This window comes from Anser brachyrhynchus (genome assembly GCF_964034855.1).
Source record: "Anser brachyrhynchus genome assembly, chromosome: 5".
NCBI classification, from domain to species: Eukaryota; Metazoa; Chordata; class Aves; order Anseriformes; family Anatidae; genus Anser; species Anser brachyrhynchus.
The window spans coordinates 32,860,483-32,874,412 of record NC_137699.1 but is presented as its reverse complement, the minus strand read 5'-3'; the positions used below and the strand labels follow the sequence as shown (position 1 = coordinate 32,874,412).

Below are 13,930 nucleotides of genomic sequence, written 5' to 3'. Positions count from 1 at the left end.
GAATGAATGTTAATTATTTTTGATACTAAGTACAAAAAAGAAATATGCTTCAGATCAATTTCCCCTTCTCTAGACTTTTGAAGTTTGTTTTTTCATAAAAACTCCACGATTTTAAAATTGAGTTTGTTAGTTTTCATTTTAAGTTTTCAAGGTCTGCAAACAAACTGTTTTAATTATTGCACTTCAGTGTGGATTGATTTTCTGTGCATGTTTTTAGGTCATGTCACATAACAAAGAGCGGCGATCAAAGCGGGATGAGAAACTAGACAAGAAGTCTCAGGCAATGGAAGAGCTAAAAGCAGAAAGAGAGAAAAGGAAGAACAGAACAGGTATGAAGGCTTGTTGCTGTAACTATAAATTTTTGAGACCTCATTACAATATTCTGAGTGCTACTGTCTGTTTTTAACTAATGCAGCAATCCTGCATCTTGGATGAATGAACTTCTCTGCGTCTTCCTTGGTCTTTTGACCGACATAATCACCTAGGAAATTACTTGGCACCTTTGGCTCTTTATTTATATTTTTTCCCCCATGCAGAATGGTCTGAGAACAAAGCAAACTTTCTTAGTAGTCCACTGGGTTTTAATTGTGGTCCACCCCAAATATGATACTTTTTTTCCTGTGCAAAATAACAATAAATTGTCTGATCATGATAGTTTTAACTTGTATATATTCAATTCTTACGCCTATCTTGTATGGCACATGCAGTTGAGTTGGGAGGCTGAAGATAAATATAACTGAGATCTAAGATACGTTTAAATTATTTTAGTTTCTCAGTTTGAGTATATACAATGGCATTCTTAGCCTACCAGTGGCTTTAATCATGTGGCACTTATATCAAATGTAAAACTAACAGCTATCTGTTGTACTGCTGCTTTCTAAACTTTTTTAATCAATGAGGTTTCATCTCTATAAAGAAGCTTTCATCAAAAAAAAAATCACAGCTTGCTTTTCCTTGTTCTCTCTCCTCCCTTCCCCAGCCGAATTGCTTGCAAAAAAACAGCCATTAAAAACTAGTGAAGTATACTCTGATGATGAAGAGGAGGAAGAGGATGACAAGTCTAGTGAGAAAAGTGATCGGTCATCCAGATCCTCATCCTCTGATGAAGAGGAAGAGTAAGTACTAAGTGCTGGACTATGATTATTGTGTGTGTTCATAAACACAGGTAATCACCTTATGTAGGTACATACTGCTTTAGAGAATTATTTGGGAGCAGATCAGTGTGTCTAAGGTGTTGCCTTGAGCCCCATTTACACTGTTTACAGATTTGTTTAGTTCTGTAGTTCAGCAGCTACAAAACCCTGGTATATTAGCAGATAAGGAAGATATGCTGGCTTATTTTAAAACATTAGCCTATAAGCTGCCTTGGTGCATGAGTCTGTTTTGTGGTAGCAGAGGTAGTGGGTAACAAGTGTAGTCACTAGGACTTAGCACTCCTTAAGAAAGGTTTAACGCAAGATTCATATATCTATGGTCAACTAGCGTGTGATGAATCACTTTTTTTACTAGTAATTTTATTAGGTAGAACTTACGCTGCATCTCGCTCAGGGCCCCTTTTTCAAGAAAAAATAGAGACGTAATCATCCTTTTTCCTTCTCAACTTTCCCAAATCAGGAAAGAAGAAATTCCTCCTAAATCCCAGCCAGTGTCCTTGCCTGAAGAACTGAACCGAGTACGGTTATCGCGACACAAGCTGGAACGCTGGTGTCATATGCCCTTCTTTGCCAAGACAGTCACTGGTTGCTTTGTCCGTATTGGTATTGGAAATCACAACAGCAAACCTGTTTATCGGGTGAGTTTAGTTCCAAAGGATTTAGTTCTTTTTGTAGTGCTGTAATACAGTATTTGCAGCTTAGTATTTCTGTGGTACCTGTGGTTGTTTGGGTGGTTAATGTAAAAAATAAATAAAATAAAAAGTTTATAACCAGAAAGCATAATTGATGCCAGAGGAGTGGAGGAGACTGCTTGAAAGGTAAATAAATCTATGGGACCAGTTAGGCCAATAAACTGTTTCCAAATTTTCACCTTTAAATCAAACTAATTGATGACAAGGTATATACATGTGTGTGTGTATCACATGAGCGTGGAGCACTAACAAAACCTGTTCTTTCAGCTTTGGTTCATGCTGTCTTGTCTCTTCATTTGTATTGCAAACTAGAGTTTCTCTAGAGTCCTCTAGTAGAGGACTCTGCTTTGGCCAAGTAAGGATGAGTAAGAATCATTCCGTATTTCTGGGAATATTCCCTAGTTATTGTGTGGTCTCAGTTCTCACTTTACAAAGGGTTTCTAGTACATCAGTGAGCTTCAGAAGAGAATGTGATTTAGAGCACAGTTTTATTTTTCTGCTTCATTGCTCTAACTGCACAATCATAGGATACAATAATGTTGTCTAATACTGCATTAAAATGGTCCCCAGAAGGGCTGCATTTAGTATGTGAATAGCTATAGTGTTTTTCATTTGGGACATTACAGGAAACTAAACTAGGGTTAATTTAAAGAAAACAGGAAGGTGCACATCATTTGGCTAGGAGGTAGACTGAGAAGATACAAAAATGCATCAAGCTTTCTGATTATACAGTTTTCCAACTCAAAGGTGATACATGGTGAACTGATTCAGTACCTGATAATGTACACTGAAGAGTCCTGCTACCTTTGATGTAGTTAGAATTGTTAATTAGAATAAGGTTTTTGATGTCTGGTGAAAAGGCTTAAATATGTCAGATATGTTCTAGGAACACACACAAAAACCTCTTGCATCCTTTCTTTTGTGTATAGGTTGCTGAAATAACTGGTGTGGTAGAGACTGCAAAGGTTTACCAACTTGGTGGTACCCGGACAAACAAAGGACTGCAGTTGCGGTAAGAAACCAAAGCAACCCTTATCAGTTCACGAATCAGCGTCCTTCTTATAGCATGCAGTGTTCTCTGGGTGGTTTGGGGATGAGAGCTGAAAAACAAACTGGACCTTGCAATGACTTACTGTTAGGATGCTTTTTTGTGGTTTTATTGTTCTCTTTTTATTGTTTTCTAACATGTATGCATAATTAAATCATAAAAAGTCTCATGCAGGGACTTGTGTTTGTGTTGACAGCTGAGCAGTTTATTTGCACTAGTAACCCATGATTGCTCATATAGACCTCTTGAACTTTGCCATGTTTTTCCTATGTTTTCACCACCATTGCTATAATCAGGTGTTAGAAATATGCATCATTTAAAGGCATACATGATGAGGTCTGGTATATGTGTTACGACAGAAATAGTGTTTTGTAGGGAAGAAGCTGAATATAGTATCAGATTTGTCAGTTGTTCTAACAGCACTTATAAGGATTGTGTGATGGGGTTTAACAGTTCCAATACAAAACATCCTGATAAGATAGGTCAAGAAGATATTAACCATTTGGGAGAAACAGATAAGTATGTGGAGAATAGATGTGGGTGCAAATGTGGAGTAACAAAAAAAAGTCTTATCTAAATCCATCATGACATAGAATAGCTTGTTAGGCTACTTCAGGAGAGAGCTCATGTTTTGACTGAAATTTACACTGTGGCAACTAAGTTTGGTAGTGGTTAGTGGCAGTATGGTAGTTCAGCTGGTATAGCTCCACAGAATGTAGTCTCTAAGGCTTACTGGCCCTTGATTAGCCAATGAATGAGAAATTGTGCAGGGGTTGGCTCCAGCAATGTATAATTCAGTACTGCCTGCAGGGGATTTCTACTGGTCCAAACATGAAAGAACTTTGTTTCCTAACATCATGCGATGGGTCACCAAACAGGGTACTTATGGTTCAGGTGTGAGATAAGTTGAGGATGATCAAAGGGCTGGAACACCTCTCCTATGAAGACAGGTTGGGGGAGCTGAGGTTGTTCTGTTTGGAGAAGAGAAGGCTTTGGGGAGACTTTACAGCATCCTTCCATTACCTAAAGAGGGCCTAAAAGAAAACAGGAGAAGGGACTGTGTCAGGGAGGGGGGTTGGACCTAGATGATCTTTAACCTGAAGCATTCTAAGATTCTAAGTCTGTTTCTCTTTACTACTGAGCGTATTACTTGCTTAACTGACTGTTTCTTGCAAACTTGGTGTCAAGTATTCCTTTGTATAACTACTTGGTACTAAGAGCTGACTTAGGCTCCCAAACTCTGTTAGACCTTACTGAAGTTAAGAATAGATAGCACATGAGCTAAGAGTAGCCTTAAGTGTCTGTTTTGGGGCTTCATGAGTCAATTTATTACTTAAAGATAAAATACCACAGCTCTGTACCATAAGAAAGGGATGTTGCATTTTCTTGTTGCAGGCATGGCAGTGATCAGCGTGTGTTTCGTTTGGAGTTTGTCTCAAATCAGGAATTTACTGAAAGTGAGTTCATGAAGTGGAAGGAAGCGGTAAGTTTGCCAGACTTCAGTATCTTCTAAGCAGCCTTCCGCCAGGGGTATTCTAAGTAAAAATTGTAAAAAACTTGTTATTGTATTTAGATGTTCTCTGCTGGAATGCAGCTACCCACACTAGATGAGATAAACAAGAAGGAAGTGTCCATCAAAGAAGCCCTCAACTACAAGTTTAATGACCAGGACATTGAGGAGGTAAACAGTGTGTTGTAGTGAGGTTCTTGCAATGCTTAAAGGTGGAAGGAACTCATGGAGTAGAGCGTTAGCTCTTACCGAGCAAAATTTTCATGGTATCTTCTTCCTAAGAAGAAAATGAAATTGCATAACTGGATAGAGTAGCTTGGTGATCCAGCTGTTTGGTTCTGACTGCTGCTTTACTTCATCCTTTGTGCCCTGCTACCTTCGTCCTCAACTTGTGTTGCACAGCTTTGAACTCCTAACCCAAGTGTGGCAACTTAGTTCTCAAGTTCTGGAAAGCTAACAGCATCGTCATAGATACTTTTATCACAGTTTCTGCAGCTTAATATTTGCTTCATACTGACCAAATGTGATTAGCATCAGATTTTTATAGGTCGTAAGTGAGGGGGAAGGAGCTGTAACTCATTACCAACTCACAAATTAAAAACAGAAGCAGAGAAAGAGCATGAGTAAAATTCTATGGCAGTAAGTACATTTCTTAGGTGATATTGATCTGTTGCTTCTAGTGTCTAAGCATTAAAGTAGACATTTCATACCTGCATATCCTTGCTGTTTCTTCTGGTTCTTACAGATTGTGAAAGAGAAGGAAAGGTTCAGAAAAGCCCCTCCAAATTATGCTATGAAGAAAACTCAGCTGTTAAAGGAGAAGGTGAGAGATAAGATGATGCCTGCAAGCTTAATGCAGTCTTTGATTTAGAAGAACTGGAGCTCATCTGGATTTTGGCAGAAGTCAGCAGTAAGCTCGACTTGAACTATGCAGTTAAGAGGCAGCTCTCAAGGTTCACTGCTGGGTTCAGAACACTTAGAATCCAGTTTAAGCTGTTGCATTCCTTCATTAAGGACAATTGCCAATGATACTAGCTGATACTGGAAGTTAAGTAGTTCTACTTCAGGGACTGATTTCCCTTTACCTTTTTTGCAGGGTACTCACTAGTAACACTTGAAAGTTGACTTCAAAACTAGTGTTAAATTGTCTTTTGCTCAGTGTTGACTGAGTTTTTATTTTGTTGTGACCAGTAATTTGTATTGAAAAGAATACACTGAACGGATTTACTTGCCCCTAAACTGGTTTACATGTAACCTTTCTGGAATGCATAGACCTAACAGTTCTGAGAAGTCAAAGCCCAGAAGTCAAGTAAACAAGCAGTCTTAAGTATCTCTGAGGACAAAGATATAAAACATTGTTTTTGTTTGTGCAGCCCTTTTTCAAGACCCTCATGCTTCATGCAGAGTAAAAACAAAGAGATCATGTTAATCATTAGTTCTATATTCTTTGACTTAACTGTAGTGTTTAGTCATTTTTTACTCTGCATGAATTTGTAAATAGTTTGACAGTGCAGAGGAGTGCAATTGCCTTTTGTTGTCACCAGGTGGCATAATAAGCTACTGTTGTTGTCTGATGTTTTAGTAGGGGACCCTCCAACTTGCTTAAATAAGTCGCAACTCACAATTGAAGAAATAATCGGTCTCTTCCTTGGCTGACAAACAGCAATATTAAAACTTTGACTAGGACAACTCACTTAATCTTTCTGAGACTAGTGTTCCTAAGTCGTCTTTACTTTCAGGGGTTTCAAAGGTTCATGGAATTTTTCAGAAAGAGAGGTCCAGTTTTGCTTTAAGTTGAAGGGAAACTTTAGCTCTCTGCTATATTCTTAGTATATGGGGTTAGAACATCTGCAACTGGAATAGGGTTAGCTGGCTGATTTGTGTGTCTATCACTCATTTCTCTGACTGGCACTGTGGTAAAGAGTAGTGCCTAATGAATTATTGTTTGGTTGAAGGCCATGGCTGAGGACTTGGGGGACCAAGATAAGGCCAAACAGATTCAAGATCAGCTTAATGAACTTGAGGAGAGAGCAGAAGCCCTGGATCGTCAGCGAACAAAAAACATTTCTGCAATCAGGTAAGAAACAGATATTGGGAATTTTCTTTCTAAAATAGTATCAACCAAAAGACACAGAGAAATCAGTTAAATCGGTAGTGATCTAGCTGTAAGGCTTTGTTTCCTTTTTTTGTACAGTGTATTCATGAAGCTTATATCATGATATCTGTGTTGGATTTTGCCTCTCTCCACTTCCTTTTATGTGTCATTCAGTTAAAACTGTCAAAAATAAAAACTCATAACCGGGATAGCAGTTGTGTTGTGTAAGAGGAATTTGTAATCAGACGAAGATGTAAAAATGCTGATGGGCATTTTATTGTATAGAGGTTGACAAATGACAATCGCTTTCTTTTTCCCCTCTTCTTTTTTTTCTTCTGCAGTTACATCAACCAGAGAAATAGAGAGTGGAATATCGTTGAGTCTGAGAAGGCTCTTGTGGTAAATAATGCCAAATTAATACTTCTGTGCATAGAGAGATGAAATGATGCATAGCAAGATAATTGCATGATGAAATTACTCATTTTTAATGATCTCATAACACCTTTTATATAGGCAAGTGATGTGACTTTTTTGTTTGTTTTAAGCAAATTGCTTTATCTTTATGATCAACTCAGTCAGGAGACTACTGACTGTAATAGTGACTTAGCGCATTCTGTAAGGGGGGAAAAAATCGGAAAGGAGACTTCAGGGAATGAAATAGCAGACGAAATAGTCAATTCTCTGTGGTGACGCTTCTGTTAAGAACAGTTAAGCTTCTTAACAAATACTTAAGCCTCAGTTACCTTGCAAGTTATGTGGCTATGTTCTGTTGTATTTGGTAAGGGCAGTTTTGCTCTGTGAAGTGTAGGATTGTGGGTGTTACAAAATCTTTCTGGTCCGTAATGCTGTTACTATTTTTGTCTCTCTAACCTTGACATTATATATTGCTGGTGAGTACCTGCATGGGTGTGGTGCTGTGGGAGGATTTATAACCATGCAAGTAGCTAACTGCAAAACAATGTGCTTCTTCTGCAGGCTGAAAGTCACAGTATGAAAAACCAACAAATGGACCCCTTTACTAGGCGGCAGTGCAAGCCCACAATAGTGTCTAATGTGAGTGTAATATTCAAGTTCAACTGAGGCAATATGGAGAAAAACAGTAACCAATGTAATGCAGGGATTAGGATGGAAAATGTTATTTGTATTCATTCCTAACTGTGCCATATGCTATCAACGCTCAGGGGGTTCCAGGGTGAGATATAATTGAGTGAAATTCTAGTCTCACTATCCCCCAAAAAGGAAAAAGCAGTACTTTTTTTCCTCCATAAAACCATAAAGGACATGAGTGATATGAGCATGTACATGGAGGTGCAACTCTGCCTTGGATTTTTGTAGCAAATTCTTATATGTAGAATTACTCTTTACACAGATTTAGTTAGCTTTGGGAAGGCAGCTTTCTTTAGGTGTGAGTTTTGCTTCTAGTTGGTTGAGATTTTCTTTAAAGATCTGTGAAAGGAAAGAAGAGACTAGGCATTTAGGGCCTGTGATGAATAAAGTAGTTTAACACAAACTTCCACTGTGATAGTGGCAAAACGTGCTATTGCAATCCATAGCTGTATAAATGATGGATAAAAAAGTTGAGTGATCAGCTCTTACTTCTAAACGATTAGGCTTTGAAGCATGTTCTGAAATAGTATACAGTTCTAGTATCAGTACTTAAAAAAAGGTCAAGTGGGATCTTGTCAGTCTCTACAAATTAACAAGGAAATAGATTTTATTGCAGGGCCTGAAATAAATAATTATTTATTAGAAAGAAGAATCATAGTTGTTGAGTAGATTTATTATGGTAGACAACTATTACGATGTAAAGAAAAGTATTTTAATAATTTTGTCACTAGTAGAGTGTTTCAGCCAGAACTGTAAGCTAAAAGCAATCCTATCTGAGGACAGTTTTAAGACCAGTCACAGAAATGTACTGTCTCCTCAAAGAAAGACTTTCTGAGGAAATTTTTTAGTTTAGTACTACCAGATGCATTACATAGGTATCAGGATATCTTAAAATGTCCTTAAGATCCTGAAGACTGGGCTAACTGATCTAGGTCTTCTTTTGGTTTTATATTAATGGATATGAGCACTGTCTCAACAAAATGGCAGTATAGTTTTCACCAATTTAAATACAGTGTTTTATTTCCCCCTGCAGTCCAGAGATCCTGCTGTACAAGCTGCCATCCTTGCACAGCTAAATGCAAAATATGGATCTGGTGTACTACCAGATGCTCCAAAGGACATGAGTAAGGCAAGTTTCGTTTTCCGATTCTGTTTCGTGTTCCCTCCTACCATCGCAGCTTTGCTCTAGAAGCTTATGACTAATAGTAGATGTGCATGCTTCAGCTCTAGAAGTAAGTATGCTGCAAAGCATTATTATAGAACAGCTTTTTTTTCCACGGGGAATGAAACTTAAGTTTCTCCAGCACTGTGAAAGCTAAACTAAATATGTTTGTGATGAAAGCTGGGGTGAAAAGTATTCTCGTTACCTTTGTCTAGACACATAAGGGTTGGAAATTTACTTATTTTTCTTCCAGGGTCAAGGGAAGGATAAAGATGTGAACTCTAAATCAGCCAGTGATCTCTCGGAAGATCTTTTCAAAGTACATGACTTTGATGTAAAGATTGATCTTCAAGTTCCCAGTTCTGGTACGTTTTCCAGTTGAGTTTAGGGGTGTGATTGCCCAGATCATTATGGTAGAGCTTAGTTTTTTCAGAGTCAGTGGTGGGCTTTTGAAAATGGGAGCAAAGGATCTGTGTTTGTCTTCATGGTATCGTGAATTGAGGAGGAGAGGTGTGTGTGCTAGCGACATTCACTGAGAAAACAATAGTAGCTGGATTGTGTTACACTGAAAGCCTGTATATACTTGTATCCTTGCTCCAAATGCCTAGGGAGAAAAGGAGGTAACGAGTTTTCTGATATATTCTTCCAGTCTACAGTATCTGTGGCTTCTGTAATCCTTGAGGAACATCTGAGTGTGTTGTATTTAATAAGCTTTGATATCTACTCTGATACTTACTCTACAGATTTTCTAGTTGCTTTTGAAACCAGATAAGCTCTGGGTATCTGTAATGTCCTATTCCGTAATCTGTGTATGCACTGTGTGGATAAAGTATTGGTAAAGCAGCAGGTTCAAAAATCAAGCTGCTGTTCACTGACTTTAGTATTCCCCATAGTGTTGAAGCAAAATTTTATGGGGACCAAAATATTGGGAAAGGGAATTAAGGTGTACTTAACAGATATACATTTAAAATCTTATAAAGAAGGGAAAGTAGAAGAGGTTGAGTCCTTCCAAACTAGATCAAGATTGGAATCCTGGATGTAAGACTAGAATTTGGTAGAGTGGCAAGAATAGGAGTGTGAATGCAAATTATGAACTTCAGGAAGCTGGCAAGCAGATAAGGGCTAGGCACAGAAGAACACTGAAAACTAGAAAGGAGGCTGAAAAGAGTGTGAGAGAGAAACAATATAGATACAGGTTTAAGTATGGATGGTGGTTTTGTTTTTGACAACACTTGTATCTTGTTTAGTGCAGTCTTCTTTCATAATGGAAGAACTGGGATTATTTGAAGTGTGTGTAAGCTGTGTGTTGTAGACATCGGTAGGAAGTCTTACTTCCATCTCGTTTTTTGTCTCTTTTGTGCTTGCTATTCTTATGGATGGTGATCTATCGAAGATCTGAGATCTGAGCCGAAAGGCTCCATGTATATTGTGATTTCAATATGCTGCAGAGTAGTTTTCTTAAGAAATTAAAGTACTTTTATTGGCAGAAAGCAAGTTTAACAAATGGAGTGAAATTTGCATGTGCTTTATCTTTGAAGATAACATAGCCAGTATCTGGTTGCTTAACTTTTAACCTCATGCATACCAGAGAAGCCAAATGTGATTTTGTGGTGAAGTTGTCAGTAAAAACAAGTAAAAATCTGTAGTTCTCATTTATTTTGGTCCTCACTCTTCTCTTATCCCCAACAGAATCTAAGGCACTGGCCATCACCTCCAAGGCTCCACCAGCAAAAGATGGTGCCCCTCGGAGATCGTTGAATTTGGAGGACTACAAAAAGAGGCGGGGGCTTATTTGAGCATGCCCACTCTGCTGCTTCTGATCCTGCATGCTCCACGATGATGTCCTACCTTTTCTTCCTCCCTTTTCAGTTCTCCCTTCTGGGTCGGAGCAGCAATGGAGCTGGGAAGAGACTCTTTAAAACTGCCAGTCATCTGTAACATAAACCATTCAACTATTTACTGTATAGACCTCCCTTCTTGCCCTTTCCTCCTGCCCCCCTCACAAATGTGGATCTGTGCTATTTGGGGTCTTCCCATTTCTTTTAGTTTGAGTTGTTTTTTTTTTGTTGATGCAGCTCGTTGGTCTACTCTGTGTTCAGTATTAGCCTGAGGTCTGGATTTCCGTAGGAATCTCTTGGTGGTCGCAGAATCAGCACTTGGTGATCTCCCCTTACATACCACCACAGGCACAGTGAATAAACATTGGCGCAAGACCTTTGTGGCTGGAAGGTCATCTGCACTTTCTTCCTCCTCTTCTTCCTCCTTCATCCTAGCTTTGGAGAAGGGAATCTTCAAAAACTGGCTTAGGTTCAAAGTGTAAATTTTTTTGGGAGGGTTGTGTGACTTTTTTTCAGGTGTTTTTTATCATTTTTAAGCTGCAGTACTATTTGTATCCGTCTGTCACAGTTCTTTACGGCTGTTTTGAATTTCTACCAGCTGTACTTGAGCATCTGAAATTGCAAGAAAGAAACTCATTAAATGTGATTCTTCTTACTAAAACGGCTTGGTTGATATAGCTGTTTAACTTCATGTTCCCTTTTTTACTTTCACTTTACTGATGAGAGAGAGGTACACAGCTCTTGATGTGGGACTTGTCATCTGTAGCACATCTGGAGTCTCCAGCTTTAGCTGAGTGGAGTAGCTCTTTCTGGGATGCCCCTGGGGTGCTCATTGGCTGGGCTTTAGTTTCTTCTCCAAGCCTCCAATATTACGCATTTGTTAAGTCATCGTGTCTTCACTGGGCTCTAGCTCACGTTTGTTTCTTGCTTTGTGAACCATTTAAACCAGGCTTCTATGAAACAAACAAACAAAATTTTTTTAAAATAAAATCACTTTGTGTGAAAGGGGAAGGGCACCGGAAGGACACAGTGGAAAGGTCAGTGGATAATGTATGAGAGGTAGCTGATGTGCATTTTTCATATATAAACTGGTACAAGTGGAGTGCAACACTAGCACAAGAATTATATGGCTTTATGAAATATTTGACTGGACACAAGGTGACAGCTCAATTATCACTCAGGTGTTTTAAAAAAAATAAAAAAAAATCAAAGTGTAAATATAAGTGACATTTAAAAAGAGCTTTTCCAAACAAGATACAACTGAATATATGGAGCTAAGAACTAAATTAAAAGAGAATTAGAAGTCTAGAAGGTAGAGGCCCTCGTTCAGGTAAGCGTGCAAGCACGTGTTTGTTCCTACTCAGGCCAGTATGAATATGCTAACTTAAGCACTGAGCTGGATAGGAATGTTTCTGGGGGACCCCGAAGAGGGAAAATGCTGATGCTCTTTTTGTGTCAGAGCATTACTATTTTTCTGAAATCATACACTGGTTATGTCTGAACCTGTGTTTGATACTTTCTTGTTGGATTCTTAATGAAACTTTAATCTAGTTCTTACTTAACTTTCTCTTATTCCTTTTTTAACAGTAGCTTTAAAGAAACATCATATAATTGTGTGCAGATTGATACTATGAACTGTGTATAAAAAGAAAATCAACCTATGAAGCAGCTATAATCTACCATGTAAACAAATTAGGGATACTTCAGTACTTATTTACTGAATAGTCCATAATTCTAGGACACGTGGATTATTCTGTAAATATGTAACCATAGACTGCTTTATTTGATGGCCTTTTTTAGCAGCTTCTCTGGAGTTGTTGTAGGCTCTCACGTATATGTACTTTTAACTTTTTTAAGAGTGGATTTATGGAATCCATGGAATACCGTGATAACTTCATAGGAGACATCGTGATTCACTGTGTAGATATGCATTTGACATGATTTTGTTTTCTCAACAACTTCAATGATGTTAAAGATTTGTAATAAAAAAAAATCAGAACTTATTTTGCAATAGCCAGTTTTCAAAATAATCACTCTCCAATGCTTTGCAGAAATAATTGCAAAATCAAGCAACTCAGAAGTTGATTTTCCCATGGCAATGCCTCAGAGCTCTGGGGTGCAGTGAACAGTGGTCTCTGAAGGTAATGTTAACTCAGATTCAGTATTTTGAATACGCTTGCCCTTGATGCATTGGTATTAGTGAACTTCTACTTTTGGTAACGCACAAGTAGTCTGTACTGCAGTCAAAAATATCAATGAGACCTGACCTGTACAGTGTTGCAAGAAACTTTTAGTGGAGACAAAACAGGAGATGTAGGGAGTTAAGAATGCGGCAATGAATGATGGGCTATGTCCTGTTTATCTGCAACTATCAAACTGCCACTTACCCTATCAAAGTCTCTAGATGCTGCTGAAATGCTGTTTTTGAGAGAAGCAACAGTCAGTAAAGTATTGTGCAACTCTCTTATACTGAGGATAATACATCAAGAAAGTACTCCGAATAGTTACGGAACTGTGTATGAAAGCTGTAATCTTTTTTCCTTTAAGTGCATGTAAAGGTGAGTGACTACACCTCCCGCTCATTAGGGAGAGATTTGTTTGCTTTGTTTCATTGGTGTCCTAGCATAGTTCATTACAATTGTACAGACTTCTATAAATAAACTTGGTTTGTTGGTTTAATAAGGTTGATTATGTTTATCCCTTGATCTGAGGTGGTAAGAGTTTCCTGTTTGTGGAAGTTTGATTTTTTCAGAAACTAACACTTGGAAACACTGGAAATTTAAGAAATAAAATGCTAACACCGTAAAATAACTAATGAAAAATAAGGCCTTTCTTTTGCAAGAGGAGCTGTTTACTCCTGGATCACTCTCTGATGACTAGAGTTGCTCCTTACCACTAGAATCAAATGGAGCCTGTTGGAAGGTCAGTTCTCTTGCATTTCTGCTGCATCTTGTTAAATATACAAACTTTGCTTGTCTTGTAGAAATCCAAGCTATTTTTGTAATCAAAGCTGCTAAAGCATGTAACTGAGCTTAGAAAAGCTGCTGATTGAGATGGAGTGAGACTGTACTTGGGACTGTAACTGAGATTTGATTAGCTAAGTGTTCCTTTGATGTACTTGAACAAAATGCATTTTGAAGTTTTCCTCCTCATGAGCTTTTTTAAAACGAGTATGCTTTTAAGCTGCCATGCCAGGTCACAGATTTTAAAGAAATCTTAGCATAAACAGTCTTGCGGGTGGGTTGTCAATTTTTAACTGGCTTTGGGAGGGATAGTCACTCAAAGGAAAACATGGGATGTGCTCTTATCCCTCAAAGGAAAATG

General features: G+C 38.2%; 1 protein-coding gene across 2 annotated transcripts in view; it reads left to right on the top strand.

The window, feature by feature from the left end:
• RTF1 (RTF1 homolog, Paf1/RNA polymerase II complex component) overlaps positions 1 to 13,292 on the top strand; it is a 35,479-nt gene extending 22,187 nt beyond the window's left edge. For both annotated transcript variants that reach the window (XM_080593438.1, XM_080593437.1), the window contains 13 exons: positions 218 to 329; positions 980 to 1,115; positions 1,615 to 1,792; positions 2,776 to 2,858; positions 4,290 to 4,377; positions 4,468 to 4,575; positions 5,150 to 5,227; positions 6,360 to 6,481; positions 6,841 to 6,898; positions 7,475 to 7,552; positions 8,640 to 8,735; positions 9,022 to 9,133; positions 10,458 to 13,292. In XM_080593438.1, coding sequence (XP_080449564.1) covers positions 218 to 329; positions 980 to 1,115; positions 1,615 to 1,792; positions 2,776 to 2,858; positions 4,290 to 4,377; positions 4,468 to 4,575; positions 5,150 to 5,227; positions 6,360 to 6,481; positions 6,841 to 6,898; positions 7,475 to 7,552; positions 8,640 to 8,735; positions 9,022 to 9,133; positions 10,458 to 10,564 — 1,356 coding nt within the window. In that variant the 3' untranslated portion in view covers positions 10,565 to 13,292. The remainder of the gene's footprint in view (positions 1 to 217; positions 330 to 979; positions 1,116 to 1,614; positions 1,793 to 2,775; positions 2,859 to 4,289; positions 4,378 to 4,467; positions 4,576 to 5,149; positions 5,228 to 6,359; positions 6,482 to 6,840; positions 6,899 to 7,474; positions 7,553 to 8,639; positions 8,736 to 9,021; positions 9,134 to 10,457) is intronic.
• Positions 13,293 to 13,930: the final 638 nt, after the last annotated feature.